The sequence below is a fragment of the Patagioenas fasciata genome, chromosome 39 (genome assembly GCF_037038585.1).
Source record: "Patagioenas fasciata isolate bPatFas1 chromosome 39, bPatFas1.hap1, whole genome shotgun sequence".
Lineage (NCBI taxonomy): Eukaryota > Metazoa > Chordata > Aves > Columbiformes > Columbidae > Patagioenas > Patagioenas fasciata.
The window spans coordinates 816,160-834,680 of NC_092558.1; the positions used below are offsets into that span (position 1 = coordinate 816,160).

General features: G+C 63.8%; 2 protein-coding genes across 4 annotated transcripts in view; both read right to left on the bottom strand.

Annotated features, from left to right (window-relative positions):
- Nucleotides 1–18,521, bottom strand: part of FKBP2 (FKBP prolyl isomerase 2) — a 63,637-nt gene that overhangs the window by 11,503 nt on the left and 33,613 nt on the right. The gene's annotated exons all lie outside the window — the stretch shown is intronic.
- FIBP (FGF1 intracellular binding protein) lies at nt 395–18,028 on the bottom strand. 3 transcript variants are annotated; one of them, XM_071801526.1, is made up of 11 exons: nt 17,980–18,028; nt 16,646–16,750; nt 15,272–15,470; nt 12,476–12,602; nt 10,186–10,286; nt 8,390–8,523; nt 6,604–6,712; nt 5,563–5,626; nt 4,699–4,785; nt 3,336–3,433; nt 395–515 (listed from the first exon to the last, which is right to left on the bottom strand). In XM_071801526.1, the coding sequence occupies exons 2-11, from the start codon at nt 16,728–16,730 to the stop codon at nt 446–448; spliced, it is 1,074 nt and encodes a 357-aa protein (XP_071657627.1). In that variant the 5' UTR covers nt 16,731–16,750; nt 17,980–18,028; the 3' UTR covers nt 395–445. The 3 variants fall into 3 exon arrangements, with proteins under 3 accessions (XP_071657627.1, XP_065718251.1, XP_071657626.1); XM_065862179.2 differs by lacking the exon at nt 17,980–18,028 and having other exon boundaries at nt 16,646–16,910; XM_071801525.1 differs by lacking the exons at nt 4,699–4,785; nt 17,980–18,028 and having other exon boundaries at nt 16,646–16,911.

Here is an 18,521-nt window from a genome sequence, read left to right on the forward strand (position 1 = left end):
TCCGGGGACCCCCATACTGGACCCAGGCGTTCGGGAACCCCCATAAGGGACCCAGGCGTCCGGGAGCCCCCATAAAGGACCCAGGCGTCCGGGAGCCCCCATAAGGGACCCAGGCGTCCGGGGATTTTGGGGACCCCCCCCCCAAAAAAACCCCAAATCAGCTTAAGTTTCAATGTCCTTTATTCACCCCCCCCCCCCAGCCCCCCCAGTTTTCGGGTCCCCCCCCATTTTGGGTCCCCCCCATTTTTGGGGTGTCCCAGTTTGGGGTCCCCCCCATTTTCGGGGTGTCCTGGATTGGGGGGGGAAACCCCAAAACGCCCCATTTTTGGGGGGTTGCATCTTCCAGATCCCCCCAATTTTGGGGTGTTGGGTTGGGGGGGGTCCCATTTTTGGGGGGGTCCCATTTTTGGGGTCCCCCCATTTTGGGGTCCCCCCCATTTTGGGGTCACTCGTGGTACATCCGGAGCAAACAGGCGCTGATTCCCGCCATGTAGCGTTCCCATAGCAACTGGTGCCTGTAGACAAAGGGGGGGGGTCCCCAAAATTAGGGGGGGTCCCCAAAATTAGGGGGGGTCCCAAATAATAGGGGGAGTCCCCAAAATATGGGGGGGGGTCCCCACATCCCCCCCCAGGGCCGTTTTGGGGTGAAAATGCTGAGTTTTGGGGGCACCCAAAGGAGGGAAATTGGGGTTTGGGGGGGGGGTCCCAGTTTGGGGGTTCAGGGGGAAAATTGGGGTCCCAGGGGGGATTTGGGGTCCCGGGTGGGTCCATTTTGGGGTCCCAGGGGGGGATTTGGGGTCCCGGGTGGGTCCATTTTGGGGTCTCAGGGGGGGATTTGGGGTCCCGGGTGGGTCCATTTTGGGGTCCCGGGGGGGATTTGGGGCCCCGGGTGGGTCCATTTTGGGGTCCCAGGGGGGGATTTGGGGTCCCGGGTGGGTCCATTTTGGGGTCTCAGGGGGGGATTTGGGGTCCCGGGTGGGTCCATTTTGGGGTCCTGGGGGGATTTGGGGTCCCGGGTGGGTCCATTTTGGGGTCCTGGGGGGGATTTGGGGTCCCGGGTGGGTCCATTTTGGGGTCCGGGGGGGGATTTGGGGTCCCGGGTGGGTCCATTTTGGGGTCCCAGGGGGGGATTTGGGGTCCCGGGTGGGTCCATTTTGGGGTCTCGGGGGGGATTTGGGGTCCCGGGTGGGTCCATTTTGGGGTCCCAGGGGGGGATTTGGGGTCCCGGGTGGGTCCATTTTGGGGTCTCAGGGGGGGATTTGGGGTCCCGGGTGGGTCCATTTTGGGGTCCCAGGGGGGGATTTGGGGTCCCGGGTGGGTCCATTTTGGGGTCTCGGGGGGGATTTGGGGTCCTGGGTGGGTCCATTTTGGGGTCCCAGGGGGGATTTGGGGTCCCGGGTGGGTCCATTTTGGGGTCCGGGGGGGGATTTGGGGTCCCGGGTGGGTCCATTTTGGGGTCTCAGGGGGGATTTGGGGTCCCGGGTGGGTCCATTTTGGGGTCCCAGGGGGGGATTTGGGGTCCCGGGTGGGTCCATTTTGGGGTCTCGGGGGGGATTTGGGGTCCCGGGTGGGTCCATTTTGGGGTCCCAGGGGGGGATTTGGGGTCCCGGGTGGGTCCATTTTGGGTTCCCAGGGGGGGATTTGGGGTCCCGGGTGGGTCCATTTTGGGGTCCCAGGGGGGGATTTGGGGTCCCGGGTGGGTCCATTTTGGGGTCCGGGGGGGGATTTGGGGTCCCGGGTGGGTCCATTTTGGGGTCCCGGGGGGGATTTGGGGTCCCGGGTGGGTCCATTTTGGGGTCCCAGGGGGGGATTTGGGGTCCCGGGTGGGTCCATTTTGGGGTCCCAGGGGGGGATTTGGGGTCCCGGGCGGGTCCATTTTGGGGTCCCAGGGGGGGATTTGGGACCCCGGGTGGGTCCATTTTGGGGTCTCAGGGGGGGATTTGGGGTCCTGGGTGGGTCCATTTTGGGGTCCCAGGGGGGGATTTGGGGTCCCGGGTGGGTCCATTTTGGGGTCCCAGGGGGGATTTGGGGTCCCGGGTGGGTCCATTTTGGGGTCCCAGGGGGGATTTGGGGTCCCGGGTGGGTCCATTTTGGGGTCTCAGGGGGGGATTTGGGGTCCTGGGTGGGTCCATTTTGGGGTCCCAGGGGGGATTTTGGGGTCCCGGGCGGGTCCATTTTGGGGTCCCAGGGGGGATTTGGGGTCCCGGGTGGGTCCATTTTGGGGTCCCAGGGGGGGGATTTGGGACCCCGGGTGGGTCCATTTTGGGGTCCCAGGGGGGATTTGGGGCCCCGGGTGGGTCCATTTTGGGGTCCCAGGGGGGATTTGGGGTCCCGGGTGGGTCCATTTTGGGGTCCCAGGGGGGGATTTGGGACCCCGGGTGGGTCCATTTTGGGGTCCCAGGGGGGGATTTTGGGGTCCCGGGTGGGTCCATTTTGGGGTCCCAGGGGGGGATTTGGGACCCCGGGTGGGTCCATTTTGGGGTCCCAGGGGGGGATTTTGGGGTCCTGGGTGGGTCCATTTTGGGGTCCAGGGGGGGATTTGGGGTCCCGGGTGGGTCCATTTTGGGGTCCCAGGGGGGGATTTGGGGTCCCGGGTGGGTCCATTTTGGGGTCCCAGGGGGGGATTTGGGGTCCTGGGTGGGTCCATTTTGGGGTCCCAGGGGGGGATTTGGGGTCCCGGGTGGGTCCATTTTGGGGTCCCAGGGGGGGATTTGGGGTCCCTGGTGGGTCCATTTTGGGGTCCCAGGGGGGGATTTGGGGTCCCTGGTGGGTCCATTTTGGGGTCCCAGGGGGGGATTTGGGGTCCCGGGTGGGTCCATTTTGGGGTCCCAGGGGGGGATTTGGGGTCCCTGGTGGGTCCATTTTGGGGTCCCAGGGGGGGATTTGGGACCCCAGGTGGGTCCATTTTGGGGTCTCAGGGGGGGATTTGGGGTCCCGGGTGGGTCCATTTTGGGGTCCCAGGGGGGGATTTGGGGTCCCAGGTGGGTCCATTTTGGGGTCCGGGGGGGGATTTGGGGCCCCGGGTGGGTCCATTTTGGGGTCCCGGGTGGGTCCATTTTGGGGTCCCAGGGGGGGATTTGGGGTACCGGGTGGGTCCATTTTGGGGTCTCGGGGGGATTTGGGGTCCCAGGTGGGTCCATTTTGGGGTCCCGGGGGGGATTTTGTGGTCCCCGGGGGTGAATTTTGGGGTCCTGGGGGGATTTTGGGGTCCTGGGGGTGATTTTGGGGTCCCCGTGGAGGATTTTGGGGTCCCTGAGGGGGTTTTCGGGGTCCCCGGGTGCGAATTTTGGGGTCCCGAGGTGATTTGGGGGTCCCATTTTTTGGGGGGGTCTCACCTGAACCCCCCCAGCGCCCGTGGGGCCGTGGTGTAGCTGCCCAGGAAAAGCCGCAGGTCCCCCAGCGACCAATGGTCCGAGCGGCAGGGGTCCAGCACCTGGGGACGGCCGGACGCCTGGGTCCCTCCCGAACTCCTGGGTCCCTCCCGAACGCCTGGGTCCCTCCCGAACTCCTGGGTCCCCTCCCGAACTCCTGGGTCCCTCCCCGAACTCCTGGGTCCCTCCCGAACTCCTGGGTCCCCTCCCGAACTCCTGGGTCCCTCCCGAACTCCTGGGTCCCTCCCCGAACGCCTGGGTCCCTCCCCGAACGCCTGGGTCCCTCCCGAACTCCTGGGTCCCTCCCGAACTCCTGGGTCCCCTCCCGAACTCCTGGGTCCCTCCCGAACTCCTGGGTCCCTCCCCGAACGCCTGGGTCCCTCCCGAACTCCTGGGTCCCCCCCGAACTCCTGGGTCCCTCCCGAACTCCTGGGTCCCTCCCGAACTCCTGGGTCCCCTCCCGAACTCCTGGGTCCCTCCCCGAACGCCTGGGTCCCTCCCGAACGCCTGGGTCCCTCCCGAACTCCTGGGTCCCCCCCGAACTCCTGGGTCCCTCCCGGACTCCTGGGTCCCTCCCGAACTCCTGGGTCCCTCCCGAACGCCTGGGTCCCTCCCGAACTCCTGGGTCCCTCCCGAACTCCTGGGTCCCCTCCCGAACTCCTGGGTCCCTCCCGAACTCCTGGGTCCCTCCCCGAACGCCTGGGTCCCTCCCGAACTCCTGGGTCCCTCCCGAACTCCTGGGTCCCCTCCCGAACTCCTGGGTCCCTCCCCGAACGCCTGGGTCCCTCCCGAACGCCTGGGTCCCTCCCGAACTCCTGGGTCCCCCCCGAACTCCTGGGTCCCTCCCGGACTCCTGGGTCCCTCCCGAACTCCTGGGTCCCTCCCCGAACGCCTGGGTCCCTCCCGAACGCCTGGGTCCCTCCCGAACTCCTGGGTCCCTCCCGAACTCCTGGGTCCCCCCCGAACTCCTGGGTCCCTCCTGAACTCCTGGGTCCCTCCCGAACTCCTGGGTCCCCCCCAAACTCCTGGGTCCCTCCCGAACTCCTGGGTCCCTCCCCGAACGCCTGGGTCCCTCCCGAACTCCTGGGTCCCTCCCCGAACTCCTGGGTCCCTCCCGAACGCCTGGGTCCCCCCCGAACTCCTGGGTCCCTCCCAGACTCCTGGGTCCCCAAAACCCCATAGACCACCCATGACACCCCAAAACCCCCAGTCCACCCAGCGTCCCAGTTTGGGGTCCCAGTTGTGGGTCTGTGGTCCCAGTTGTGGGTCTGGGGTCCCAGTTGGGGGTCTGGGGTCCCACTTGTGGGTCCGGCCCCACACCGCTCACCTTCTCCACCAGGTCCACGAAGAAGTCCCGCACGTCACGGGGGTGGGGCAGCTTGAGCCCCACGTTCACCAGCGCCCGGGACAGCGCCTGCGGACCCAGGCGTCCGGGAGGGACCCAGGAGTGCCCCGGGGACCCAGGAGTGCCCCAGGGACCCAGGAGTTCGGGGGGACCCAGGAGTGCCCCGGGGACCCAGGAGTTTGGGGGGGACATGGGAGATCAAGGGGACCCAGGAGATCGGGGGGGACCCAGGCGTTCGGGAGGGACCCAGGCGTTCGGGAGGGACCCAGGAGTGCCCCAGGGACCCAGGAGTTCGGGGGGACCCAGGAGTTCGGGGGGGACACAGGAGTGCCCCAGGGACCCAGGAGTGCCCCAAGGACCCAGGAGTGCCCCAGGGACCCAGGAGTTCAGGGGGGGACCCAGGAGTGCCCCAAGGACCCAGGAGTGCCCCAGGGACCCAGGAGTTCGGGAGGGACCCAGGAGTTCGGGGGGACCCAGGAGTTCGGGAGGGACCCAGGAGTGCCCCAGGGACCCAGGAGTTCGGGGGGGGACCCAGGAGTTCGGGGGGGACCCAGGAGTCCGGGGGGGACCCAGGAGTTCGGGAGGGACCCAGGAGTGCCCCAGGGACCCAGGAGTTCGGGGGGGACGCAGGAGTTCGGGGGGGACCCAGGAGTGCCCCAAGGACCCAGGAGTGCCCCAGGGACCCAGGAGTGCCCCAAGGACCCAGGAGTTCAGGGGGGGACCCAGGAGTGCCCCAAGGACCCAGGAGTCCGGGGGGGACCCAGGAGTTCGGGGGGGACCCAGGAGTGCCCCAAGGACCCAGGAGTGCCCCAGGGACCCAGGAGTGCCCCAGGGTCCCAGGCTCACCTTGAAGTTCGTTTCCATCTCGTTATAGACCGAGATTTTCCCCCGCAGCGCCGAGCACACCAGGCTGGGGGAGGGGCAGAGGGACCCAGGCGTCCGGGAGGGACCCAGGCGTCCGGGTCACCCAATCCCACCCCAGGGGACCCAGGAGTTCGGGAGGGACCCAGGAGTTCGGGAGGGGACCCAGGAGTTCGGGAGGGACCCAGGAGTTCGGGAGGGGACCCAGGAGTTCGGGAGGGGACCCAGGAGTTCGGGAGGGACCCAGGAGTTCGGGAGGGGACCCAGGAGTTCGGGAGGGACCCAGGAGTTCGGGAGGGACCCAGGAGTTCGGGGGGGACCCAGGAGTTCGGGAGGGACCCAGGAGTTCGGGGGGGACCCAGGAGTGCGGGAGGGACCCAGGAGTTCGGGGGGGACCCAGGAGTGCGGGAGGGACCCAGGAGTGCGGGAGGGACCCAGGAGTTCGGGAGGGACCCAGGAGTTCGGGGGGGACCCAGGAGTTCGGGAGGGACCCAGGAGTTCGGGGGGGACCCAGGAGTTCGGGAGGGACCCAGGAGTTCGGGGGGGACCCAGGAGTGCGGGAGGGACCCAGGAGTGCGGGGGGGACCCAGGAGTTCAGGAGGGACCCAGGAGTTCAGGAGGGACCCAGGAGTTCGGGAGGGACCCAGGCGTTCGGGAGGGACCCAGGAGTTCGGGGGGGACCCAGGAGTTCAGGGGGACCCAGGAGTTCGGGGGGGACCCAGGAGTTCGGGAAGGGACCCAGGAGTTTGGGGGGGACCCAGGAGTTCGGGGGGGGACCCAGGAGTTCGGGGGGGACCCAGGAGTTCGGGAGGGACCCAGGAGTTCGGGGGGGACCCAGGAGTTCGGGAGGGGACCCAGGAGTTCGGGGGGGACCCAGGAGTTCGGGAGGGACCCAGGAGTTCGGGGGGGACCCAGGAGTTCGGGAGGGGACCCAGGAGCTCGGGAGGGACCCAGGAGTTCGGGAGGGACCCAGGAGTGCCCCAAGGGACCCAGGCGTCCGGGAGGGACCCAGGCGTCCGGCGTCACCTCTTGTGCTGGTCCAGCAGGTCCTTGTCGCTCACCAGCACCTTCAGCTCCTTCAGGTCCTGCAGGAACGAGCGGGGGACGTCCCCGTCGGGCTCGGCCGCCTCGGGCGCTGGGGACACGGACACAGCGCTGGGGACCCAGGAGTGCCCCAGGGACCCAGGAGTTCGGGAGGGACCCAGGAGTTCGGGGAGGGACCCAGGAGTTCGGGAGGGGACCCAGGAGTACAGGGGGGGGGACCCTGGGGACAGAACTAGGGACATGGGGACAATGTCCTCAATGCCCCCATTGTCCCATTGCCCCCATTGTCCCCATCGCCCCCAATGTCCCCACTGTCCCCATTGTCCCCATTGTCCCCATTGCCCCCAATGCCCCCATTGTCCCCATTGTTCCCATTGCCCCCATTGCCCCCATTGTCCCCATTGTCCCCATCGCCCCCAATGTCCCCATTGCCCCCAATGTCCCCATTGCCCTCATTGTCCCCATTGTCCCCATTGCCCCCATCGCCCCCAATGTCCCCATTGCCCCCACTGTCCCCATTGCCCCCAATGTCCCCATTGCCCCCATTGCCCCCAATGTCCCCATTGCCCCCACTGTCCCCATTGCCCCCATTGTCCCCATTGTTCCCATTGCCCCACTGCCCCCATTGCCCCCATTGTCCCCATTGCCCCCACTGTCCCCATTGCCCCCATTGTCCCCAATGTCCCCATCGCCCCCAATGCCCCCATTGTCCCCATTGCCCCCAATGCCCCCAATGTCCCATTGCCCCCATTGCCCCCAATGTCCCCATTGCCCCCAATGTCCCCATTGTCCCCATTGCCCCCAATGTCCCCATTGCCCCCATTGCCCCCACTGTCCCCATTGCCCCCAATGTCCCCATTGTCCCCAATGTCCCCATTGCCCCCATTGTCCCCATTGCCCCCAATGTCCCCATTGCCCCCATTGTCCCATTGCCCCCATTGTCCCCATCGCCCCCAATGTCCCCATTGCCCCCATTGTCCCCAATGTCCCCATTGCCCCCAATGTCCCCATTGCCCCCATTGTCCCCATTGTCCCCATTGCCCCCAATGTCCCCATTGCCCCATTGCCCTCATTGTCCCCATTGCCCCATTGCCCCCACTGTCCCCATTGCCCCCACTGTCCCCATTGCCCCCAATGTCCCCATTGCCCCATTGCCCCCAATGTCCCCATTGCCCTCATTGTCCCCATTGTCCCCATTGCCCCATTGCCCCCAATGTCCCCAATGTCCCCATTACCCCCAATGTCCCCATTGCCCCCACTGTCCCCATTGCCCCCAATGTCCCCATTGCCCCCATTGCCCCCAATGTCCCCATTGCCCCCACTGTCCCCATTGCCCCCATTGCCCCCATTGCCCCCACTGTCCCCATTGCCCCCATTGCCCCCAATGTCCCCATTGCCCCCACTGTCCCCATTGCCCCCAATGTCCCCATTGCCCCCATTGCCCCCAATGTCCCCATTGCCCCCACTGTCCCCATTGCCCCCAATGTCCCCATTGCCCCCATTGCCCCCAATGTCCCCATTGCCCCCACTGTCCCCATTGCCCCCAATGTCCCCATTGTCCCCATTGTCCCCATTGCCCCCATTGTCCCCATTGTTCCCATTGCCCCACTGCCCCCATTGCCCCCATTGTCCCCATTGCCCCCAATGCCCCCAATGTCCCATTGCCCCCATCACCCCCAATGTCCCCATTGCCCCCAATACCCCCAATGTCCCCACTGCCCCCAATGCCCCCAATGTCCCCAATGCCCCCAGTGTCCCCAGCTCTCACTCATTGCCCCCTGTGTCCAATGTCCCATCATGTGTTGGGCGCAGGCCGCCAGGTCCCCGAAACTCAGGAACTGCAGCCGCCGCTTCCCCGTCTCGAAACGGCTGTTGGCGAAGAACACGATGGCGGCATAATCCCTATGGGGAGGTGACAACAACGGGGACATGAGTGTCACCAGGGGGGTCTCCAGACCCCCCCGAACCCCAAAACCCCCCTGTACGCCCCCCTACAACGCAACCCCTATGAGGGGGGGAAACAAAGGTGGACAATGGGGTGACAACGGGGTCCCCAAAACCACCCTGAACCCCCAATTCCTATGGGGAGGGGACACAAAGGGGGACACAAGTGTCACCGGGGGGGGTCTCCAGACGCCCCTGAACCCCAAAACCCCCCTGTACACCCCCCTACAATGCAACCCCTATGGGGAGGGGACACAAAGGGGGACACAAGTGTCACGGGGGGGTCTCCAGACGCCCCTGAACCCCAAAACCCCCCTGTACACCCCCCTACAATGCAACCCCTATGGGGAGGGGACACAAAGGGGGACAATGGGGTCCCTGAACCCACAACCCCCCCGTACCCTCAATTCCTATGGGGAGGGGACACAAAGAGGGACACGAGTGTCACCAGGGGGGTCCCCAGACCCCCCTGAACCCCAAAACCCCCCTGTACACCCCCCTACAATGCAACCCCTATGAGGGGGGGAAACAAAGGTGGACAATGGGGTGACAACGGGGTCCCCAAAACCACCCTGAACCCCCAATTCCTATGGGGAGGGGACACAAAGGGGGACACGAGTGTCACTGGGGGGGGTCCCCAGACCCCCCCGAACCCCAAAACCCCCCTGTACGCCCCCCTACAACGCAACCCCTATGGGGAGGGGACACAAAGGGGGACAATGGGGTCCCTGAACCCACAAACCCCCCTGTACCCTCAATTCCTATGGGGAGGGGACACAAAGAGGGACACGAGTGTCACTGGGGGGGGTCCCCAGACCCCCTCGAACCCCAAAACCCCCCTGTACGCCCCCCTACAACGCAACCCCTATGAGGGGGGGAAACAAAGGTGGACAATGGGGTGACAACAGGGTCCCCAAAACCACCCTGAACCCCCAATTCCTATGGGGAGGGGACACAAAGGGGGACACAAGTGTCACCGGGGGGGGTCTCCAGACGCCCCTGAACCCCAAAACCCCCCTGTACGCCCCCCTACAACGCAACCCCTATGGGGAGGGGACACAAAGGGGGACAATGGGGTCCCTGAACCCACAAACCCCCCTGTACCCTCAATTCCTATGGGGAGGGGACATAAAGAGGGACACAAGTGTCACTGGGGGGGGTCCCCAGACCCCCCCGAACCCCAAAACCCCCCTGTACGCCCCCCTACAACGCAACCCCTATGAGGGGGAGACACAAAGGGGGACAATGGGGTCCTCAAACCCTTCTGAATGCCTGAACCCCCCTGAATCCCAAAACCCCCTTGTACCCCCAATTCCTAAGGGGAGGGGACACAAAGGGGGACAAAAGTGTCACTGGGGGGTCCCCAGACCCCCCTGAACCCCAAAACCCCCCTGTACACCCCCCTACAACCCAACTGCTATGAAGGGGGGACACAAAGGGACCCCCGAGCACCCATGGGTGCCCCCCAGACCTTACACATCATTGGGGCCAGCAGGAAATGCTGCTGGATCAACTCCCCAAAAACCCCCCAAAAACTCCCCATAAACCCCCAAGTGACCCCCCCAGGACCCCCCCCAGCACCCATAGGACCCCCCCAGCACCCATGGGTGCCCCCCAAACCTCGCCAGTGGGGGGGGCAGCAGGAAATGCTGCTGAATCAGCTCGGCCAAGGGTCCCTTCAGTTCTTCCACCGCCTTGAACACCCGCTTGAAGTTGTCGAACTATTGGGGGGGGGGCACAGAAATTGGGGACCCCCCCATAGCACCCACAACCCCCCCAGACCCCCTTTAACCCCATTTAAACCCCTCCCGAACTCCTGGGTCCCTTCCCGAACTCCTGGGTCCCTTCCCGAACTCCTGGGTCCCCCCTGAACTCCTGGGTCCCTTCCCGAACTCCTGGGTCCCCCCCGAACTCCTGGGTCCCTCCCGAACTCCTGGGTCCCTCCTGAACTCCTGGGTCCCCCCCGAACTCCTGGGTCCCTTCCCGAACTCCTGGGTCCCTCCCGAACTCCTGGGTCCCCCCAGCCCCCCCAGAATGGGACCAAATTGCCCCCCCCCACCAGGACCTCTCATGTAGGTTTTGGGGACCCCCCCCTTACTGGGACCCCCTTATTGGGACCCCCCCATATTGGGACCCCCCCATATTAAGACCCCCTTATTGGGACCCCCATATTGAGGACCCCCCCATATTGGGACCCCCCCATATTAAGACCCCCTTATTGGGACCCCCATATTGAGGACCCCCCCATATTGAGGACCCCCCATATCGGGACCCCCCCATATTAAGACCCCCTTATTGGGACCCCCATATTGAGGACCCCCCCATATTGGGTCCCCCCTTATTGGGACCCCCATATTGAGGACCCCCCCATATTGGGACCCCCCCATATTGGGACCCCCCTTATTGGGACCCCCCCATATTAAGACCCCCTTATTGGGACCCCCATATTGAGGACCCCCCCATATCGGGACCCCCCCATATTAAGACCCCCTTATTGGGACCCCCATATTGAGGACCCCCCCATATTGGGTCCCCCCTTATTGGGACCCCCATATTGAGGACCCCCCCCATATCGGGACCCCCCCATATTAAGACCCCCTTATTGGGACCCCCATATTGGGACCCCCCCATATTGGGACCCCCCATATTGGGACCCCCCCATATTAAGACCCCCTTATTGGGACCCCCATATTGGGACCCCCCCATAACGGGACCCCCCCATATTAAGACCCCCTTATTGGGACCCCTCCATATTGGGACCCCCCATATTGGGACCCCCCTATATTAAGACCCCCTTATTGGGACCCCCATATTGGGACCCCCCCATATTAAGACCCCCTTATTGGGACCCCCATATTGAGGACCCCCCCATATTGGGACCCCCCCATATTAAGACCCCCTTATTGGGACCCCCCCATATTGGGTCCCCCCTTATTGGGACCCCCCCATATTGGGACCCCCCCATATTAAGACCCCCTTATTGGGACCCCCATATTGGGACCCCCCCTTATTGGGACCCCCATATTGAGGACCCCCCCATATTAAGACCCCCTTATTGGGACCCCCATATTGAGGACCCCCCCATATTGGGACCCCCCCATATTAAGACCCCCTTATTGGGACCCCCATATTGAGGACCCCCCCATATTGGGACCCCCCCATATTGGGACCCCCCCATATTAAGACCCCCTTATTGGGACCCCCATATTGAGGACCCCCCCATATTGGGTCCCCCCTTATTGGGACCCCCCCATATTAAGACCCCCTTATTGGGACCCCCATATTGAGGACCCCCCCATATTGGGACCCCCCCATATTAAGACCCCCTTATTGGGACCCCCATATTGAGGACCCCCCCATATCGGGACCCCCCCATATTGGGACCCCCCATATTAAGACCCCCTTATTGGGACCCCCATATTGAGGACCCCCCCCTTATTGGGACCCCCCCATATTAAGACCCCCTTATTGGGACCCCCATATTGAGGACCCCCCCATATCGGGACCCCCCTATATTAAGACCCCCTTATTGGGACCCCCATATTGAGGACCCCCCCATATTGGGACCCCCCCATATTAAGACCCCCTTATTGGGACCCCCATATTGAGGACCCCCCCATATTGGTACCCCCCTTATTGGGACCCCCCCTTATTGGCCACCCCCCCATATTAGGACCCCCCATATTGGGGAGCCCCCCATATTGGGACCCCCATATTAGGACCCCCTTATTGGGTCCCCCTCGTATTGGGTCCCCCTCTTATTGGGTCCCCCTCATTTCAGGCCCCACCCCCCCCATATATCAGACCCCACACATTTCAGGCCCCCCCCTCCCCCATATTTCAGACCCCCCCCCATTTTTGGGGACCCCCCATTTTTGGGGACCCCCCCCCATTTTTGGGGACCCCCCACCTGTCTCCTGCAGGCGCGCAGGCTCAGCCCGGTCCTGGCGCTGACCTCGTCCAGCTCCTTTTTGGTCCCTTTCGACAGCTTCTTCCCCAAAAGTTCCCTCGCCAGGGCCGGTTCGAAGGCGTAATAGCTGGGGGGGGGGGTCCCCGAAATGGTGGGGGGGTCCCCAAAACCGGGGGGGACCCCAAAATCCACCCATGGACCCCCAAAATTGGGCTGAGCATCCTCAAGCATCCCTGAGCATCCTTGTCCTGTATCCTCATCCCATTCTGTATCCCAATGGGTTATTGAGCCCCCCCGAAGTACCTGGGGGGTCCCCAAATTGTGTGGGGGTCCCTAAAGTGGGGGGGGTTCCCTAAAGTGGGGGGGACCCCAAAATCCACCCACAGCCCCCCAAAAGTGCCCTGAACCCCCAAACTGATCTGAGCATCATCCTGAGCATCCTCGTCCTGCATCCCAACCCATCCTGTATCCCAATGCACTATTGAACCCCACAAAGCACCTTGGGGGTCCCCAAAATGAGAGGGGGGTTCATGGAATGTTGGAGGGGTCCCCAAAGTGTGGGGGGGTCCCCAAAACCGGGGGACACCCCAAAATCCACCCATGGACCCCCAAAATTGGGCTGAGCATCCTCAAGCATCCCTGAGCATCCTTGTCCTGTATCCTCATCCCATTCTGTATCCCAATGGGTTATTGAGCCCCCCCGAAGTACCTGGGGGGTCCCCAAAGTGTGGGGGGGTCCCTAAAGTGGGGGGGGGTCCCTAAAGTGGGGGGGGACCCCAAAATCCACCCACAGCCCCCCCAAAAGTGCCCTGGACCCCCAAACTGATCTGAGCATCATCCTGAGCATCCTCGTCCTGCATCCCAACCCATCCTGTATCCCAATGCACTATTGAACCCCACAAAGCACCTTGGGGGTCCCCAAAATGAGAGGGGGGTTCATGGAATGTTGGGGGGGGTCCCCAAAGTGTGGGGGGGTCCCCAAAACCGGGGGGGACCCCAAAATCCACCCGCGGACCCCCAAAATTGGGCTGAGCATCCTCAAGCATCCCTGAGCATCCTTGTTCTGTATCCTCATCCCATTCTGTATCCCAATGGGTTATTGAGGCCCCCAGTGCTCCCAGTTCCCTCCCAGTGCTCCCAGTTCGTCCCAGTGACCCCCCCCAGTCCCTCCCAGTGCTCCCAGTTCACCCTCAGTGCTCCCAGTTCACTCCCATTCCCTCCCAGTGCTCCCAGTCCATCCCAGTGCCCCCCAATCTCCCCCCAGTGCTCCCAGTCCCTCCCAGTATATCCCAGTCCCTCCAATTCAACCCAGTCCCCCCGGTTCATTCCAGTTCACTCCCAGTCCCTCCCAGTTCCCTCCTAGTGACACCAAATCCCCTCCCAGTGCTCCCAGTTCACTCCCAGTGCCTCCCAGTGCCCCCCAATCCCCTCCCAGTCCCTCCCAGTTCCCCCCTAGTGCTCCCAGTTGATTCCCAGTCCCTCCCAGTGCTGCCAGTTCCCTTCCAGTTCCCCCCAGTTCCCTCCCAGTGCCCCCCAGTTCCCTCCCAGTGTCCCCCAGTGCCCCCCAATCTCCCCCCAGTGCTCCCAGTTCACTCTCAGTCCCCCCCAGTGCTCCCAATCTCCCCCCAGTGCCCCCAGTTCATTTCCAGTCCCCCCAGTGCCTCCCAGTGCTCCCAGTGCCCCCAGTTCCCCCCAGTGCCTCCAGTGCCCCCCAGTGCCTCCCAGTGCTCCCAGTGCTCCCAGTGCCCCCAGTCCCCCCCAGTGCTCCCAGTGCCCCCCAGTGCTCCCAATCTCCCCCCAGTGCTCCCAGTTCCCTCCCAGTGCCCCCCAGTGCTCCCAGTGCCCCCCAGTGCCTCCCAATTCTCCCAGTGCTCCCAATCTCCCCCCAGTGTTCCCAGTTCACTCTCAGTCCCCCCCAGTGCTCCCAGTTCCCTCCCAGTCTCCCCCAAGTGCTCCCAATCTCCTCCCAGTGCCCCCAGTTCATTCCCAGTGCTCCCAGTGCCCCCCAGTGCCTCCCAGTTCTCCCAGTGCTCCCAATCTCCCCCCAGTGCTCCCAGTTCCCTCCCAGTGCCTCCCAGTGCCCCCCAGTCCCCCCAGTCCCCCCAGTGCTCCCAGTACCCCCAGTGCTCCCAGTTCACTCTCAGTCCCTCCCAGTGCTCCCAATTCAATCCCAGTCCCTCCCAGTGCTCCCAGTTCACCCCCAGTGCTCCCAGGTCCCCCCCAGTGCTCCCAGTTCACTCCCAGTCCCCCCCAGTGCTCCCAATCTCCCCCCAGTGCTCCCAATCTCCCCCCCAGTGCTCCCAGTTCCCTCCCAGTCTCCCCCAGTGCTCCCAGTTCACTCCCAGTCCCCCCCAGTGCTCCCAATCTCCCCCCAGTGCCCCCAGTTCATTCCCAGTCCCCCCAGTGCCTCCCAGTGCTCCCAGTGCCCCCCAGTGCCTCCCAGTGCTCCCAGTGCCCCCCAGTACCTCCCAGTTCTCCCAGTGCTCCCAGTGCTCCCAATCTCCCCCCAGTGCTCCCAGTTCCCTCCCAGTGCCTCCCAGTCCCCCCAGTGCCTCCCAGTGCTCCCAGTGCCTCCCAGTGCCCCCCAGTGCCCCCAGTTCATTCCCAGTCCCCCCAGTGCCTCCCAGCGCTCCCAGTGCCCCACAGTGCCTCCCAGTGCCCCCCAGTGCCTCCCAGTGCCTCCCAGTGCTCCCAGTGCCCCCCAGTACCTCCCAGTTCTCCCAGTGCTCCCAATCTCCCCCCAGTGCTCCCAGTTCCCTCCCAGTGCCTCCCAGTGCTCCCAGTGCCCCCCAGTACCCCTGGATGAGCGCGGCCTGGCGCGGGGGGGGGATCTGGAAGAGCAGCTGCTGGCACAGCCGGGGGGGGGAGTGGAGCAGCCGCTCCAGCATCTGGAAGGTGCGGAAGTGGTCGCGGGTGTCGCTCTGCAGCACGGACACCGAGGTTCCGGAACGTTCCAGGAGACCCCCCCGCAGGCGGCGGGAAACGGCCTCGGACACTGGGGACAGCGGGACACAATGGGACATCAGTGGGACATCAGTGGGACATCAATGGGGACGTGGGAATATCAATGGGATGAATGGGACATCAGTGGGGACATGGGAATACCAATGGGATCAATGGGACATCAATGGGATATCAATGGGATCAATGGGACACCAATGGGGACATGGCAATATCAATGGGATGAATGGGACATCAGTGGGACATCAGTGGGACATGAATGGGGACGTGGGAATATCAATGGGATGAATGGGACGTCAATGGGACATCAATGGGACATCAATGGGACATGAATGGGGACATGGGAATATCAATGGGATCATTGGGACATCAATGGGACATCAATGGGACATCAATGGGACATCAATGGGACATCAATGGGACATCAATGGGGACATGGGAATATCAATGGGATCAATGGGACATCAATGGGACATCAATAAGACACCAATGGGATCAATAGGACATGAATGGAACATCAATGGGGACATAGGAATATCAATGGGATCAATGGGACATAAATGGGACATCAATGGGGACATCAATGGAGACATGGCAATATCAATGGGATCAATGGGACATCAATGGGACATCAATGGGGACATAGGAATATCAACGGGATCAATGGGACATCAATGAGACACCAATGGGACATCAATGGGATCAATGGGACATGAATGGAACATGAATGGGGACATGGCAATATCAATGGGATCAATGGGACATCAATGGGGACATGGGAATATCAATGGGATCAATGGGGACATGGGGACATCAATTGGATATCAATGGGGCATCAATGGGATCAATGGGATCAATGGGGACATCAATTGGATATCAATGGGATATCAACGGGATCAATGGGGACAATGGGACATCAATGGGACATCAGTGGAGACATTGACACAAATAGGGGACCCAGGAGTTCGGGAGGGACCCAGGAGTTCGGGAGGGACCCAGGAGTTCAGGGGAGGACCCAGGAGTTCGGGAGGGACCCAGGTGTCCGGGAGAGGACCCAGGAGTTCGGGAGAGGACCCAGGAGTTCGGGAGGGACCCAGGAGTTCAGGGGAGGACCCAGGAGTTCAGGGGAGGACCCAGGAGTTCGGGAGAGGACCCAGGAGTTCGGGAGGGACCCAGGAGTGCCCCAGGGACCCAGGCGTCCGGGCGCACCCGTGTATCCGTCCAGCCAGAGCTGATAAACCTCCTCATCGATCAGCGTCGTGTTCCCCACGAAGATATCGAGGTCACTTGTCATTGTCACCTGCGGGGACCCAGGCGTCCGGGAGGGACCCAGGAGTCCGGGAGGGGACCCAGGAGTCCGGGAGTGGACCCAGGAGTCCGGGAGGGGACCCAGGAGTTCGGGCAGTGACCGCAGCTCCCTCTTCCGGCGCCTTCTTGATGACGTCACCGCTGGGGGCGTGCCGCAGCGCTCGGACGCCTGGGTCCCTCCTCCCTCCGCTTCCCCCTCCGCGCCCACCCCCTCCCCCCACGGAGGGACCCAGGCGTCCGGGCCAAACTGGGATTCCCCCCAGCCCATATTAACCCCCATATTAATCCCCTCCCGAACTCCTGGGTCCCCTCCCGAACGCCTGGGTCCCCTCCCGAACGCCTGGGTCCCCACACATTCGGACACTGGTTCCATTCTGCACGTTTATTTCATGCCAAGTTGGGGACCCAGGAGTTCGGGAGGGACCCAGGAGTTCGGGAGGGACCCAGGAGCTCGGGAGGGACCCAGGAGCTCGGGAGGGACCCAGGAGCTCGGGAGGGACCCAGGAGTTCGGGAGGGGACCCAGGAGTTCGGGAGGGGACCCAGGTGTCCGGGAGGGACCCAGGCGTTTGGGAAGGGACCCAGGAGTTCAGGGGGGACCCAGGAGTTCAGGGGGGACCCAGGAGTCCGGGGGGGGACCCAGGAGTTCGGGAGGGACCCAGGAGTTCGGGAGGGACCCAGGCGTTCTGAGGGACCCAGGAGTTCGGGAGGGACCCAGGAGTTCAGGAGGGACCCAGGCGTTCGGGAGGGACCCAGGAGTTCGGGAGGGACCCAGGAGTCCGGGAGGGACCCAGGAGTTCAGGAGGGACCCAGGAGTGCGGGAGGGACCCAGGAGTTCGGGAGGGGACCCAGGAGTTCGGGAGGGACCCAGGAGTTCAGGAGGGACCCAGGAGTTCGGGAGGGACCCAGGCGTTCGGGAGGGACCCAGGAGTTCGGGAGGGACCCAGGAGTCCGGGAGGGACCCAGGAGTTCGGGAGGGACCCAGGAGTTCGGGAGGGACCCAGGAGTTCGGGAGGGACCCAGGCGTTCGGGAGGGGACCCAGGAGTTCAGGAGGGACCCAGGCGTTCGGGAAGGGACCCAGGCGTCCGGGAGGGACCCAGGCGTCCGGGCTCAGTACCGCCCCCCCGTGCACACGTCGCACTCGCAGGTTTTCGCCGTCACCGTCTGGAGGCGCCGGGTCCCCCCGGGACAGCGCAGGGTCAGCAGGACCTGGGGGGGAGGGAGGGAGGGACCCAGGCGTCCGGGAGGGACCCAGGAGTCCGGGAGGGACCCAGGAGTCCGGGAGGGAGCTTTGCTTTCCCCCTTTGGTCCCTCTGTCTTGGGCCCCTCCCCCTTTTATCACCCCCATTTGGCCCCTCCCCCTTTTAACCCCTCCCCGTTTGGCCCCTCCCACTTCCCCATCTATTTTGGCCCCTCCCCGCTTTAGCCCCTCCCCCCACATTTTGGCCCCTCCCCATTTTAACCCCTCCCCTCTTGTCCCTCTATTTTGGCCCCTGCCCCTTTAACCCCTCCCCTTTTAGCCCCTCCCCCCTTGTCTCCCTCTTTTGGCCCCTCCCCCTTGTCTCCTTATTTTGGTCCCTCCCCCTTTAGCCCCTCCCCCCATATTTTGGCCCCTCCCCCTTACAACCCCTCCTCTTTTGGCCCCTCCCCCTTGTCTCCTTATTTTGGTCCCTCCCCCTTTAGCCCCTCCCCCCATATTTTGGCCCCTCCCCCTTTAACCTCTCCCCCTTTGGCCCCTCCCCCTTGTCTCCTTATTTTGGTCCCTCCCCCTTTACCCC

What these genes read in the sequence shown, in the direction of transcription:
- FIBP (XM_071801526.1), bottom strand. Translation starts at nt 16,730, where the DNA reads ATGACAAGTGACCTCGATATCTTCGTGGGGAACACGACGCTGATCGAT. An exon ending in CTGGCTGGACGGATACACGG is followed by an intron (nt 15,471 to 16,645) that starts GTGCGCCCGGAC and finishes CGCTGTCCCCAG; the next exon opens with TGTCCGAGGCCGTTTCCCGC. An exon ending in CGGGCGCTGGGGGGGTTCAG is followed by an intron (nt 516 to 3,335) that starts GTGAGACCCCCC and finishes CTTTGTCTACAG; the next exon opens with GCACCAGTTGCTATGGGAAC.